General features: G+C 47.7%; 1 protein-coding gene across 1 annotated transcript in view; it reads left to right on the plus strand.

The window, feature by feature from the left end:
• The first annotated feature begins 2,658 nt into the window (after window positions 1-2,658).
• ANXA2 (annexin A2) overlaps window positions 2,659-16,121 on the plus strand; it is a 41,696-nt gene continuing 28,233 nt past the window's right edge. Inside the window, exons 1-2 of the mRNA XM_037151039.2 lie at window positions 2,659-2,761; window positions 13,136-13,194. Coding sequence (XP_037006934.1) covers window positions 13,147-13,194 — 48 coding nt within the window. The 5' untranslated portion in view covers window positions 2,659-2,761; window positions 13,136-13,146. The remainder of the gene's footprint in view (window positions 2,762-13,135; window positions 13,195-16,121) is intronic.

Raw genomic sequence — 16,121 nt, forward strand, 5'->3', positions numbered from 1 at the left:
TCCACTTTCAAGGTGGCTCACGTAGTCCTGAACCAGTTGTCCTGGCTGTCAGCTGAGGACTCTGGTTCCTTTCGTAGGCTCCTTGGGCTTCCTCGTGGCATGGTGGCTACATTCCCAAGCACGTGTCCCAAGTACACAGGAGAGAAATGCATTCATGGTCTAGCCCCTGAAGTCACAGTATCACTCCGGCTATACTCTGTTGATCAAATAACTCAGAATGGGTCATGAAGTTCAAGGGACGTGGGCATACACTCCTCCTTTTGATGGGGAAGTGATGAAGTTCTAGAAGAACGTATGGGGTTGGAAATATTATTGTGGTCATCTTCGGAGACTATAATCTTACATGGTGTCTTAGTCCGTTTGGACAACTACATTAAACTACCATAGATGGCACGGCTTATTAAGAACAGAAATTTATTTCTCACTCTACCGCCCCACCCATAATCATAGGGAACAGAGCCAAGCTATCCCCACTGATTCCCATTCAAATTGTAAAATGAAGAGCAAATAAATGCTTACGTTTTAACCACTGAGTTTTGGGCGGCATTTGTTACACTTGCCACATGTAACTCAGGTGTGATACATTGTCTCTGGACTGGGCAGGAGACTCGGTTTGTGCTCTGGTTTCTTCTTTCATAAGTCAAAATCTGGAATTGGGCAAATGACTTTCTTAAGGCCTCTTTCTGCTCTGACATTCTATTACTGGGTGAATAATGCTATCATTCTTTACTTTTTAGTGAGTGCCTATCATTTCTGGCTAGGCACTGTTAGGCGTGGAGGTACGGTAAAGCGTGAACAAAGCAAGTCGGAGGCCTGAGAGGACAGGGTGCAGGCCCAACAGCAGACGTAATCTGAGCTCTGTTGTAGTGGGAACATTCTCCTCAGCCACAGGGAGAGAAGAAAAGGAAAAACGTGCATCTTGGCACTGAGAGATTTGTAAGTTCTTTCGTACTTATCGGCCCCACATTCCTCAGATATTTGTAAACCATGACTTCTAATTACTTCATCTTTATAATAACATCAGTGGAAAGTTCTGTAGCATGAAGCAAAGTCTGGCTAGTGCATAGATCCGTTTGTTTGGATCTGCTGGATGCCAAAGATAAGCAAAAACTTTTGTGTGTGTACTTGGCGGCTTTCATGTATTCCACATGATTTGATTTCAGTCTTCTGTGGAGGCCTATCACAGCACCATTAGGAGGAAGAGGCTGTGGAATCTGCAAGAGTAGATCTTTCTACAGGAGTAGAAAAAGATGGCAGAATCCTGTCCGACCAGTACTGTCTGTCCCAAAATGTTCAGGGTAGTAGGCAGATAAGCAAGGTTTAGGCTTTTGGCCTAAATTGAAGAGCTATCAATGTAAATCAGAAACTGTATCAAAACAATTGCTTCATTTTCTGTTTGTTCCTCCGAGAGGCCCTATCATGTATCATTCCAAGCGGAGGGACAGGGTCACAGTGAGCTCTGGGCTGAGTGTCCTGAGACCCCGTTTGCAGCCTGGACTTCGCAACCAACGGGCACGGCATGCCAACGGAGGTCTGTTGGCCTCACTATCGTTTTGTGATTCCCGGGAGTGTATGATGCTCAACTGGCAAGTACAAATGAACGTTAAGCTAGATAGGAGATTTAAATATGGAAGCATTAAGACTAGGAGAAAGAGCTGCACGAAGAGAGTGTCAAAGGGAGGAATGCAACGGCGCTGCATTGAGAGGTCTTTGGGACTCTTAGCAAAACATTCCTGTTCGAGGTTTGAGTCCAGTACTTGCGCAGTCACACATAAAAACATGTTTGCTTACACGTTGCTCCTGTGGAAGCAAAGCAGGGAAGAGAAGTGAGAAACTGAGCAAAACCAAGCGAGGGAACTGGCTAAGCAGCTACGAAAAAACGACCGTTGTGAAAGAAGACAGGAAACTTCTTTGTTGGAACTGGAGGTTGAAAGCCACCCGCCCCACCCAGCCCGGGAAGGCCTGCCACGGGGATGCAGAGCTGCCCAGCGCCGGGCGCCGAGTCCCGGCCCGGAGGCTCGGAGAGAAGCGCGGCAGGGCTCTCCCAGGGAAAGGGCGCCGCCCGGCGCAGGGAGGGGCTGGGGTCTGGCTCCTGGCTTCTGCTCCGGCTCCCCAAGCTCCGGCCTCCCTGCAGGCTCAGAGTCTTGCGGGGCAAGAGCCGAAGGGTCGCCCTCGCCGCACTCCTCCTGGGAACTGCTGGCCTGAGATGAAGCTCACAAGTTTGCGGAGGGTAATGGGGAGCTGGATGCCAATGGCCGCAGCTCAGGGGAATCACGACTCGTGTTTTTCGGACCAGTTTTTTCTTCCATAGCATAGACGCCAAAAAAAAAAAAAAAAAAAAGTGATTTAATGAAGCTCAGAGCCTACTAAAGTCTTGTTAATTTATTAATCTACGCCGGAGCTGAGCACGCCACGTGGCGTTCAAGAAGTAAAATGAGGAAAGGAGGAAGAAACCAGGCCGACGGCCCTCGAGAAAGCCTCGGGGGCGCCTTCTCGGAGACCAGGGCCGCGGGCGCAGGGGCCGCTCGGGCACCACGAGGCCCCGGGAACGTTCCAGGGCGGGGCGGGCCCTCGGGGCAGACCGGTCGGGGAGGGTGAGTCACCGTGACTCCGGTGGGCGCGGACGGGGAACCAGGAGGCGGGGCGGGCGGGGCGGGCCTCGGCAGCACCAGGAGGACGTCGCTGCTATAAAAGCCCCACCCAGGCCTGCCGCCTGAGCTCTGCTTCTAGGGACACTCACGGCTCTCCGCGCTTGGCCCAGGTAAGCGGGGCGCGCCCTTCCCTCCCGCTATGGCCCGGGGGCCGCTGGGCTAGCGGGGCGCGGAGAGGCCGGGAAGGAGACGGCCTTGCAAAGAGAGGCTCGGGCACAGGGACTCTGTGGGCCATGGGACGGAGGGGCTGGGGGGGCGGTCGGCACAGGGTTCTGCGGAAAGGGGGCGCAGTGGCAAGGTGGTCCCGCTGGAGTGAGAGTGGCCAGTTCCGCCCTGCGTTGGGGTTCAGGGTAGAGAGACAGGGTCGTGCAGCCCCCCGAAGTGCTCCCAGGAAGCCCGGAGAGGTGGCACAAGGGAGGGGTGCAAAGGGTAGCCCCGCATTCCAGACGCACTAGGCGCGGGCAGGGTTGGGGGGGAGCAGGGCGTGGCCGCTCTGGGAGCCGCGGGTCCCAAGCGGAGCAGTAACGCCGGGCATTGGCCTCCACGTTTAACAAAAGCTTTACGGCCGTTTAGAAAGTAATCCCCATCTTTTACAAGTTACTTTACTTGAAACAAATGCGTGTTTGTGGAACTTGACCAGCTGGAGAGAAGCGGCGGGGCCGGGGCGGGTGGGGGGGGGCGGAGGAGGTGGGGCGGGAATTTTTAGTAGCAACCCTGGTCCGAAGCGAAATGAAAAAAAACAACAACTTCAGCTCCTTCTCCTTTGTCTACGTTATCTTGCGAGAGAGCAACTTCTGATTTCCTCGGATTTGGAGAGTTTCCCACTTGGGTGACCCCTTTTGAATCAGGAAGGAAGTGCCCCCCGGCGTTCCGTGGGGAGGGTTGTCTCGGTGATGCCACAGTGAGTCAGGGACTGAGGGTGCAGAGAAGGGTGTGGCCCTGGCCTCTCCTGCAGTTCTGCGGAGTGGGCCCCAGCGCCTGCTGTGGGAGGGCTGGATTCCATCGACTGTTCACGACGACGACGGAGGTGAATGTGAACCTCCTTACCTAGGAAAGTGATTTAAGGATGCCCATTTTTTTTTAACCTCCATTCCCATAAGGATATTATCGAAAATTTCAAAAAACATGTTCACTCAGAAGTAAAGCATACTGAAAACATGGTGCCAGGCAATTGTAGAGTGTCATTTATATGTAAAGATTTGCCGTTTTAAAACTATGGGTCTTCTGAATTTGTGGGTAAAAGGGCAGTGGCCTTATGGGTGCAGGTTGGGTCTTTTCCCAGAATTGTAAGTTCTGGAGTCCAGGAACCTGGGCCCCTGAGTTCAGACAGCTTCTGTTCAAAAGTGGGTGCCCCTCGGGAACTTGGTGGTTTGAAAAACAATGCACTTTCCCACCGAAACAGTGTTACAGGAGGCGCTTCGGTTCCTGGCTAGCCCTGAAAACCTACTGAGCACACACTGGTTTCTGAAGACTAATTTGGGTGGTGGGGTGATGGGGGGAGGGAAGGTGGAAGGGTAAGGGAGGGTGTGTGGGAAGGAAGAATAAACCACCGAAATATATTTTTTGGAACTTTTATTAAAGTTGACCCAGATTAAATTACTTTAATTGGAAAATTACGTCTTTGTCCCCCCTCTGCTTTTCTCTGCCTTTCTCTTGCCTCCTTAGAGACCTTCTGTCTTGACAACTTACAAAAGCCACTTCTGCATTCCCTCCACCTTCCTACTTCAGTGTCTTTAACACCCAGCTAGAGATTAGCAAATTAAATGTATTCATTTGTGTGCACTAATATTCAATATTGGGAATGGTTGGTGGTCCTAAAATCTTCAGCAATCCAGAGGAGTTTTTAAAAAAACAAGAAAAACTTGTTAGCTACACAGATCTGTAATTTATAGAGTTAGAGACTTTGGAACCAAGGAGACACATAATGTAATATTCAGGCAACTCGAAGGAAGATTTTAGATGAAGCCAAGTTCAGAGAGGCCAGTGGTGTTAAGATATTCCCGTTAAGCACTTCCCTCCCTTCTCCTAATCCTGTCTATGCTCTAAAAGCTTCAAGAGTTCCTCCAAAATTGCCCCTCACATCTGCAGTAGAAGAGTATGCCCATCAAGGTGCATTTTTTTTAGTTGGGGGTTTATGATTTGGAGACGCCCCGGATTTTGTAATTTTCTGCAGTGCCGAATGACCTGCTTGGGTTGAATGCCCACAGAATGTTGCTGACTCACTGACTTTGCTCGGAAGCTTGTTCTTGGATTGGCGTCTCAGTACTTACCATTCTGCACTTGAGCTATTAAAGTGCTGTATTGATTGACGTTAGGCTAGACATTAGGCCAGCAGTCCTGGCCATTAGTTTCCTGGTTAATGTCTGATTGAAGTAGGTTTTTTGGCAAGGTAGATATTCTTCTGTAATTGCTATTGATTTTGAGGTCTGTGGGCGCTTCCTGCACCACTGGGCCTAGACTGTTGTCACCAACACAACATGCCGCCATGAGCCTTTGTTCTCATTCTGCTTGTGCAGAGGCTCTGGCCTTATTTGGTTCATGGAGGGTGGGTGTGTCACAAAGGAATCCTAGGCCCTGCTGGGCTGCTTTAAATGTGCATTCATTCCACAGTATCTCTTAAGCACCTGTTATGTTCTACTCACAGTTATAGGCACTGGGGATACTGCAGTGAACCGAAGGGACAAAATGTAGACAAAGCAAGTGAATTGTGTGGGCAGTAACTGGATTTTGAACGTTACACTTCCCCAAATCTACCGTAGTTCCCCAGCTTGGCTGGGGCTCCCTGTCCCTTTAACCCAGCTGTCCCCCCCAGAACAGATTTAACCTTAGAGAAACTGCTACTTAATGTGACTTAGCCAGTGTTCTGGATTTGACTGTGAGAATTCAATAGAAAAGGAATGCTCCTTTTTTTTTTCTTTTTTTCTTTTTTTTACATGAGAATCCACCCTCCTCATTTTCCCTGGTACCACACCCTATTCTAGTTTTAGGCTAACTCAGAGGAAATTCCAGCCGTTAAAAAAAAGTTCTTCCACCCTTTCACAGTCTGCTGTACTTTTCCTTCTCCTATGGGCAGAGGCAGTCCCCATCTACTTTGTTGGGGGGCAAGTCAGCAGGAGGGGTCAGGGAGACCCAGGCTTGCTCTGGGTGGTTCTCTGGAGATGACCTCCAAATCACCTTTTCAGGGTACGCCTGGAAGTTTTTAAGCTGTCTGAGCTCAGTCTTGTCAGAGAGAAGTCCTTAGCACCCAGGTAGTCTAATCCTGGGCTTGGCGTGGGAAATTCCGATCGACAGGAGTGGCTGTGACTGGGATCCGTGCCCTTTGTCCCCCTGCCACTCCCAGCCGGCTGCACACAGCTCACAGGAAGTCAGAGTCCCAAAGCCACTCTTCAGACCTTCCTCCTTTCCACCTCCTTCCACAGGAGATGTAGGTTACATTTCAACCTTGCCCATTGGACAGAGCTAGGACCCAAGGGCCTTGACAGGACGGAGGTGGGGTGCCGAGCCGGATGGGAATGGGCTGCATATCATGAAGAAAGAGAACGTGCCCTCCAGGGGGCTGGTCATGCTTCGCAAAGGTTTATGCAGAAGCTGGGAATTGAAGTCCCCAGCTCTGAATGTGTGGCCCTGGAATTCACTGGAAATGCTTAGTCGGAGGGAGAGAAAGGAAATTGAGGAAGGGGAGTGCATAGGAAAAAAAGACAATATGCAAAGACCTGGTGTGTGTAAACCCTCCCAACGTTTGCCTGGACGCCTAGTGTGTGCTGAGCATTGCACTCAGTCAGACCCATCAGGACACTGGAGTGAGTAACATGGAAACCCCATGGGCAGGTGGAATGGAAAGACCGCCTAGATACACTCAGCTCTGAAATGTCAGACACACAACAGCCACAGGGGCACGGAGTACTGGAAAAGGTATCAGTGCCGTTTGTGTCCAGAGGCCTCATGGGGATGTTAGCTGGTCGTGGTTGAGAGCTCCCAGTGGAGGGAACTCTGAGAAGCCCCGACCTGGAGGCAGCAGGACCTGGAGGCAGCAGGACGGTGCTGAGGGTTTGGAGAATAATTGCAAGTACAGTATGATTTCGGGGCTGGTGTGCTTGTGCGTGTGTAAGAGAGATTTATGAATCAGTAGGTAAAGGCCAGAGTGTGAGTTTAGACCTTTTTTCTGTTGGTAGCAGAGCCCCCGTTGGAAACACAATTTGCAGGCCATAAAACGCTGAAATTGAGTTGTAGATATGAAGGCCTTGATTTCTCAACTCTGAAAGTGCTTCCTGCCAACTGAGGTCATTCTTCCCGCTGGTCTCCTTCCGCCCACTTCATCCCCAGCTCAGGAGAACGTGTATGGAGAGGCTCTGAGAGCGGAAGGCTGCAACCTGTCTGTAGGTAGCAAACAAAAATGGATTCAGATCAGGCAACACAAGGGACAAGCCAGAGCAAGCGCTGTGTGTCTGTCCTGCTTGGTATGATCACGGCCGCTGGGCAGAATTCCAGGATTTCTGGAGATGACTTGGCCCTGTGACTCAGGCATTAATTAAGACCATAAAACCAAGGAGAAAGTATGTGCTTTCAGGAAGGTTCTATTAAATAAAAATGCTTTGGGGGGTTGGAGAGTGGAGTACAGGGGGAATTTCCTGCCCACCCCGACTCATGCATTTCTTTTTCTCCCCTTTTGGTTTAAAATTGTTGCCTGGTCCCTTAGACCCAACATTTTGCCAGTAAGGTTTTTGGTGGGGAAGCCCAGCCCTCCACCTCCCTCCACCCCCATTCCTTTTATTGGTTTTAAAAATCCTCTTTTGTATCATCAAACCCCTGATTGATTCAGCATGGTTGCTAGGGCTGTGTTTTGTGTCAACACTACAATGAAACTATAAGGTGGGCGTGTCAGCGAAACTGTTGGGTTGGAATCAGATTCTGCTCTGCAGACCAGCCAGCCCTGTTGCAACACGCTTTTGTTCCTGCGAATTGAATTAATATGTGGTCTTCCTGGAGCTGGTTCTTAATTCGTTTCGCTAGAGCTTATTTTTACTATGTCAAGTGTTGACTTTTAGGCTTACTTTTTTGTTTGTTTGTTTCAGCCTATTTGCAAACTTTGTTTTACTTTTGTGGGGAGAAGTTAAAGCTGTTTCACTTGTACTGTTTTTGTTCTGTGTATTTGAAGTGAAACAGCAACACATAAACCAATCTATAGCGCTTTTTAAAAAAGGACAAACCCTTAAGTTATCTTTAACCTAGTCCTGATGTGAACTGTAAATTACTTGTTTTTCAACAATGTCTAGCTTTTTGCTCAAGTGAAGAGCTTTTTCAGTCAGACAATTAACAGTCTCATTGATGAATATACTTCAAAGGCCAGAGGAAACTTCTGTTTCCTTGGTAGGGTGGAGCTGAGTGAGCCTCTTCTCACCCCAGTGGTGAATTTTTTCAAACCAGTTTGAAGTGGGTGTGGGTGTTTCAGTAAGTCTCTCTATTTCCTTAAAGGAAAAACTTTCCCTGATGAGGGACCGTTTTAAGGATCTCGTCTAGGAACCCAGCCCTTCTCTGGGAATGGAAGGTACTGGTATGTAGAGGTACTCGTCAACAGATAGAATTTGCTGATTTTTTTGTTGCATGTCGAAACCAGTTGGAGATCTGGGTGAGGCTGACGTGTCAGCAGGAGTGATGCAGGCTGTCAGGCCCATGTTCTTTTTGGAGCAGCTGGCCAGAGAGGGTGCTTGTCCTGCTTTAAATGCCCTTAGGAATTTTACGATTCGAATAGGCCCATTAAGGCGGAGCTATTATTTTCAGGAAGAAAATCCAGCCTCCAGAGCAAACGTGGTGAACAGGTACTATGAGTATTGGGAACAAATCACCTTAGCATTCTGGCCCTCCAGTATTTTCAACCTTAAACTTGCACCATTCGGAAGTTTTCATTTTAGGCCCCCGACAAGGCTCGTTTTAAGCCCGTTCTCTGGTTCTCCTGACACCGAGGGACAGTCTCCAACCCACCTCCCCAGGCTTTCTCCAAGTTTCTCTGGCTGGAATCTTCCAGGGTCATTGCCCTTCTCAAGTTAGGCAGTACCTCACCCTTTCCGCGGCGAGGGGGAAGGGGCAAAGACCCCAGAGTGGGAGGGCCCCGATTCTGGCCCTCTCTCCCTGCCCACTGGCTGGGTGCCCTGGGCCAGTCGCTCAGGTGTCTCACTGGGGTGGGGAGGGGAGAGAGCTGGAGGTCTTGCAGGGTGGGGCCTGCATTTCACAGCTGTGTGCGTCTCTCGCTGCAGTTAATGTGGTGCAGGCCAGTGCGTGCTTGTGCGGGTGGGGGTGGGGAGGGTGATAGATTACTTGAATGTTACCAGGGCATGTAACCAACGGTAGCTCTGCCAAGACTCTTTTTTCCACTTTCAAGGGTAGCAGCACACTGACACAGTCTCATTAATCAAATATACTACATTAAGCTAATGTTTTAACAAACAGGAGTGGGAAAGCCAACTACTTCTTCTAGGGACTCATCAGTCATTCACATAAGGACTTTGCTTTGTCAGGGGGATTAGATTCAGTAAAGAAATGGGGGCCGTGGTTTATTTTTAAGGTGAAATTAAGTTTGCCATTAAGCTTGCATGGAATAGGAAATATTTATATGGATTCAAAAGACATGCATGGAATCATAGCAAGTTTCATGGATATTACTTTGTAGTTACTGGTATTTTTGCTTTTCCAGCAGGACATATAGATAAAACATGTGTAAACTGTTAACTATGTAAAATAGCAGCTCATTGTTTCTAAGCATTCATTTAGTGTCTAGAATGTGCAAAGACACTCTTAAATCTGTGGGTAAACTGAAACTCAGGGAGATGAGGTAAGACATACTGCCTGCCTGCTGCATTGAGTTGAGCTTAAGAAGCATTTGTTGTCTGAATACTTGGTACGTGGCAGGAACTCAGTGGATGAATCTAGCAGCATCAGTAAGTGCTCTGACATTTAAAGGAGGGAGAGAGCTCTGTGGAATCGGGGTGTAGCCTCCATTAGCGCAGCCTCCACAGTGGTGGTGACTTGAGGGGTGGGCAGGGTCTATAAGGAGAAGAACAATGTAGGGTAAAGAGATGGGGGAGGAAGGACTGATCAGGGCTGCGTGGATTAAGGGAGTAAGGTGTGTTTGGTGAGAAGCGAGTAACAATTTGGCCGAAGTCCACTTTTGCTGGGGAGTGGATAGAGGGTGCCGAGGCTGGGTTCACAGGCCACTCCTGGAGAGTGGGACTGAGTTAGAGTCTGAGACCACCAGTGAAGGATGGACATTGATTGGCGTTGGTGGTACAGTGGTGTGCACAGCTGCCTTCCAAGAATGGACGTTGAACAAGATCAACTAGAGGAATTTAACTGATGGTGACACATGGGACCGCTTTGATGAAAGACGGGCACAACTTGTGGACAATAAAATGGAAAGGAAGCGTTGTGGGATTTTTAAGCACCCCTATTTTCTGTCCTCAGTATGTTGTGGCTATGGGAGAAGAATGACTATGAATGGAGAGTGTGTATCAGGCTGTCTTTGATCTCCACCTACTGAGGGTGGTGGCATGTGAGACACGGTTATGCTGGGCAGCTGTCTGCAAAGCCAGTGCTCAGAGCTGGAAAGGCAGCTTGAGAGAACTACACAGTGAGAACATACTGTGCCTCTGTGTCTGAGATTTCTTAGACATCAGAACCAACGTGAGGTCCTTGATTTAATAAATAAATCGAATTTAATCCACACTTCCTTGAGCAGAAACAACTCTGTATGTGTTTCGGCATTTTTATTTCTTAGGGGTACACTGCGGGGACTAGAATTCTGCTAGGCAGGTGACAGCAGTTTACCCTTCAGTGCACACCTTGTCAGTCCACTTTTCACCCAGCCCCAGGGGCAATAGTCAAGGCCCGGCCTTGAGTGGTTCTGCTTTGGTGATTCTTAGGCAAAGGGTACTGATGAGACCCTTGGCGATGTGTGTTGGCCCAAGGCGAAACTGAAGATTTCTTGAGCAGACTCCAAGTTGTTTCTCTTACAGAGTCTCAAACTCAGTCTTTAACTGACTCGGCCACTTCAGAGGCTAGGAACCAGGATTGGACTTCGAGACCTGTGCGGTCTAGTAGAAACAGAATATGAGCTGCATGTGCAATTGTAAATTTTCTAGTAGTCACATTAAAAAAGAAAGAAGCCCTGGCCCCATGGTTCAGCTGGTCGTCCCATACACCGAACGGCTGAGGGTTTGATTCTCGGTCAGGGCACATGGCCAGGTGCAGGTGTGATCCTTGCTGGGGGCACCTACAGGAGGCAGCCAGTCCTGTTTCCCTCTTTGTCTTTCTCTTCTCTCTCTAAAAGCAATGAGCATATCCTTGGGCGAAGATTTAAAAATTATTTCAAACTAAAAGAAATAGGTAAAATTAAATTTAAATAGTTTTTTTATTTAACTTATTATACCCAACACATCGTAAATAATATATAATCAATATAGAAATTACTGAGAGATTTTTACTTTTTTTTCTCATACGAAGTCTTCCAAATCTAGTGTGTACTTACACGTAAGGCACGTCTCCGTTTGGACTGGACACTTTTCAGATACTTGATAGGCCACGTGTGGCTGGCGGCTACTCTGTTGGAGAGCCCACCTCCAGAGCAAGGCTGTGAGAGAGAGAAAAATAGACTCTTTGTTAGGGCAGCGTCAGGTTCCCAGAAAAGCTGAGTGGAAAGTCCAAGTTCCCGTGTATTCCCAGTCCCACACATTTCACAGCAGCCCCACCTGAGTGGCACCTTTGTCACAACTGATGACCTACATTGACCCATCACTATCAGTCAAAGTCCATAGTTGGTATTAGGGTTTGTTCTTGGTGCTACACATTCCGTGGGTCTTGACAGAGGTATGTACAAGGATGTGTATCCACTATTAGAGTATCATACACAACAGTTTTATGGCGCTAAAAATCCTCTTTGCTCCACCTGTTTATCCCTCCATCCTCCCCCTCTAATCCCTGACAACCGATGATCCCTTTGCTGTCTCCTTAGTGTGGCCTTTTTCAGAATGTTGTATAGTTGGGATCATACAGTATGTAGCCTTTTCAGATTGGCTTCTTTTGCTTAGTGATGTACATTTAAGTTCCTTCATGCCTGTTCATAGCTTGATAGTTTCCTTCATTTTTTAGCCCTGAATATCACTGCATTGTCTGGATGTACCACAGTTTGTTTATAGAGGAAGACTTTGCAAATGAGGATTATATGCCAGCACTAGGGTATTTGGGTCTGAGAGTTGTGAGAGTTGGGGGAGTTAGAATAGCTGTGATTTTCTTTTTGCCGTGCTTGAAAAGCATCTGTGAGCATTCAGAATACAGAGGAGGGGTCTGGAGAGAGATGGGGCTGAAAATCTTGCAGAAATATATCGATAACCCAAACAAAGGTGAATCCTCTTCTCTTAGACCCCCTGCTTCCACCCCACACTGAGCCTGGACTCTCACACGAGTTAGTTTATAGCCTTCTGGTAACAGAAAGTGTCTGTGTCAATTCGCCCTCCAGGCCAGCTCTATGGAAATATTTAGACTAAGCAAATTGTTGGAAGAGAACAGGAAGCAGAATTTGCACGGATGCAGTTTCCTTAATCACAAAACGATGGAAGCAGGAGATGCTGCAGTCAGGTGTTATTCCCACAGTTCGGGAGGCAGCTCTGCTGTGTCCTTTGTTTGGGAGATGCTGCTGCTGAACGACCTGCCTTGGCTCAGCTGGGACGAACCTAGTGCCCGTTGAGCACTCTTCACCGGCAGGGGCTGGGGTATCGATTCCGAGAATTGTGTGATGGCAAAGCCCGATAGCCAGTCGGTCAGGCGGCAGTGCCACTGCCCGAGGAGGTGTAGTGACGGGAAGATGACTTCATTGCAGCCATTTTGAATCTTAAGTGCAAGGATCAGTCTTTTATGGAGTGCGTTCATGTCAGAAAATCGATCCCCTCTCTTTCTCATTAACAGTTTAATGTCTTCTAAGCACCTGGGAGCTAAGAAAATAATTACGGGTGGTAATTAAGGGTTCCATTTAGGAATGGGCCAGTATGAGAACCACATTGATTTTGTAATTAATATGTCAGGCTTCAATATGTCAGATTACCGGTGAGAAGTAACAGAAGTTGTGACACATTTGGCAAACTTACCACTTTGTACTGGAAGGGGAAGGCTCAGTTCTGTCCTGTTGGAACAACAAGTGGCTTTCGTCTTGAAGAGCATTTTGGTTTTGTATTCACAAATCAGCCTTCCCAGCTCAGCTTCTGTTCAAACAGAGCAGGAGAAAGACTGGCTCGTTCAGTCGCCCATCCCAAACCCGAGGCAAACTATCACCAAACTTTAATTTTCCCAATCATGAGATGGAAATTGCATATATTTGTAAAAATTACTTTAATATCTTCAGATGAAATGGTCCAAGAAGTAGAAATTAGTGTAATGAATCACTGTGCTTCCGGGGAAAGGAAAGCCTCTTTCTAAAAACGTTTCACTTTATTTTTTTCCAGCTGCTTTCAAAATGTCTACTGTTCACGAAATTCTGAGCAAGCTCAGCTTGGAGGGTGATGTAAGTATATCATTTTCACTTTGTGTCGTTTTTGCAAATCGGACCTCTCTGGATGGTACTACTGCTCTCCCTTTCCTTGGACATCTAAGAAAATGGGACAAAATTCAGACGGTCATTCCCCTTTTGGTCCTTCTTTCTTCCCATCACTTTAGCCTTTTTTGGCATCACATTAAAATAGGACAGACACTAGTAACACTGAGGTGGTTAGAAGTTTGTTCTGCTATATATTTAGCATGTCAGTGACAGGTAATTGTCAGTGGTAGTAACTGTTAGGATGATGTATGACTTTTCAAGTCATGTCCTGGGATTTTATTAGTGGCTGGGCATCTCAAAAATGATCCTGAGTGTTTGGGACTTCTTAGTGTCCCAGAAATTATTCCAGACAAGAACTTACGCTTTTTTTTTTTTTTTTAATTTGGCACCTGGGAAAGCTTCTCTCCCAAAGAGTTGGGTTGTTTATTGTTCTTTTTTAAATAATGGAACTACTGTAATTCATTATGTTTCCCTTTTTGCTTTGGCTGTCAGGGAGCTCGGAATTATTAATTGTGGAAATATGTGACATGGGAATTCTGATGCATTTGCTTCTTTGTCTTATAGTTTAAAAATTTAAGTTATAAATTTTTAGCTTAAAAATTTATACTATGTATGGGATTATGTCATTGCAAATGCTTTGAGAATCAAGTAGAAAATAAATTATGAATATGTAACAATATCTAATCACATGCATTTTTTAGGTCATCTTGGGGAAATGGCTTTTACAAAATCTCAGTACTGGTTTGTAGGCAGATCTTGGAGATGTTTCAAAATATTCTCTCAATTAAGTTAAAATACAAAGAAACTCAAAGTGGGCTGACGGCAGCTTGGACCGTGTGCACATGGAACCCTCTGTGGTCCAGGGTGCTCACCTCCAAATGTTCAGGAGGATGGCGTCCACGTGAGCGCAGTTTGTGGTGCATAAAGCCCGTGTATGTCCCTGATCTTTCCTTTTGGAACTTGTGCACCAGGTTCTTGGCAACAGTGCAAGCTGCCGTTGAGGTCCAGACATGTCCAGGAGCTGAGTGTTTTCTTTCTTTAGTGGATCTCACCATTAGATGGTTTTAGTATCAGGTTTCCTGAGAGGGCTGTTCGTGCAGCCTCCGAAGCTGCTGTCCTCCTGTGGGACGCATTTCTCTGTCCAGTGGGATGCGCCTGTGGTAGAAAATGGCGTGTTCCCCCCAGTATTTTGAAAGATCACTTTTGCCTCAATAATTTGATTTTTGGATGAGTAGATTTTACAGATAATAGGTTCAGTTATCCATTTCATTTTGTTTCCATAGATACTAAAAAATTATGCAAAGCATGCCCCTACTCACTGTTTTGGAATAAGATGGCATAGCACCTGGTGAATGAAGCCATATGTGGTATGGCTCAATGACCAGACTGTCTGCCTTTGTAAGTAACTGATGGCATGTTAATAAATAGGAGGGTGTTTTCCCTTAGATTTCCACCCACGGTCTGTAGCTGCCGTAGCAGACAGCATTTCAGAATAGCTCGGTGTTCTTCCCTTTTCCTGAACGTGTCCTCCATTTCCATTCAGTTCATCTTGCTGGAGAGTTTCAGAAGTGAAGTTAGGTGCCAAACACCTTGATATTTTATTGCGTTTCAGAATTATAAATAGGAACTGGATCTACTGCTTGGTCAAGATGGTCCCGAGTACATTTTGAGATGTTTTGTCCCGTTCTGAACTTAGATTTCTGGCTTGTCCCCTGGGACGTTTCAGAGGACGGCCTCTCAGTGGCTTATCTGTACAACCTCCATGCGAGTAACAGCAACTGGTGTGGGAGGTGGGGGCCCGTAAGGTGATGCCTGTGGGTGGAGATGGGTCAGGGCACCTTAGCCTCTGACCCTTTCCAGAAACCGAGCCAGTGACACTCGTCACATTATGACGGGTGTTATGTACTGAGGGAGGCGGTGGAGGGTTTCAAGATGGGGGCACTGGCACTGCGGGTGGGGTGGTGGTAGGTGGCACCCCAGCCGTCAGCTAACCAGGACCACATTGTCCATCCCCTTTTGTCTGTCCCTCGCTTTGGGGCTAGGTGGCAGGGGACAGCTGCAAGAGCACTTCCAGGAAGCAGGCTAGCTGACACTTTGGAAGAGACAACTGTTGTAGAAGCAGGCTACTGCCCTCACCTCGGTCTGGGGGGTGGGTGAGGGTGGGCCCTTCTGACCAGGAAGGGGAATGTAAATCATTGGGAAGGAGGAGGGCATGGTTTACAAGGCAGTAAGAAAACCCTAGGAAGAGAGGTGGGCAGAGGCGGTAGCGTTAGGCAGCAGAGGGGAGGGGACAGAGAGGTGAGAGAAGAGCAGGAGGAACTTGGTTGGCGTGAAAGAGGATGTGGGCCATGTGCTTGACCACCTGGGTGCCATGGCAGTGGCCACAGCGGAGGGGCTTCCTTGCTTACCTGACAGAGACAAGCAGGCGGGCATTTCACATTCACTTCTAAAAAATGGTGAGCTCAGCCCTGGCTGGCGTAGCTCAGTGGATTGAGTGCAGGCCTGTGAACTGAAAGATCTAGGTTCAATTCCCAGTCAGGGCACATGACTGGGTTGCAGGCCAGTTCCCAGCAGGGGGACAAAAGAGAGGCAACCATACATTGATATTTCTCTCCCTCTCTCCTTCCTTTCCCCTCTAAAGATAAATAAATAAAATCTTTGGGGGGGGGGAAGAATGGTGAGCTCAGCCAACAGGCCCAAGAGGAAAATTTGTGTGCCTGTTGTAACAGCTTGGCTGAACACACTTGTTATTCAGGCATCCCCACATTTTCAGTTTGTTTTGAACTGTTGCCAGCCCAGTTTTAATGCTCTTCCAAACCTTCCCAAATAAACAGGTGCTCTCAAGTGCTCAGCTTTGTGTTGTTTGCTTTTGAGCTTGCACTTTTACGGTAAGT

This window comes from Artibeus jamaicensis, unplaced genomic scaffold (genome assembly GCF_021234435.1).
Source record: "Artibeus jamaicensis isolate MK-2021 breed Jamaican fruit bat unplaced genomic scaffold, CSHL_Jam_final contig_548, whole genome shotgun sequence".
Lineage (NCBI taxonomy): Eukaryota > Metazoa > Chordata > Mammalia > Chiroptera > Phyllostomidae > Artibeus > Artibeus jamaicensis.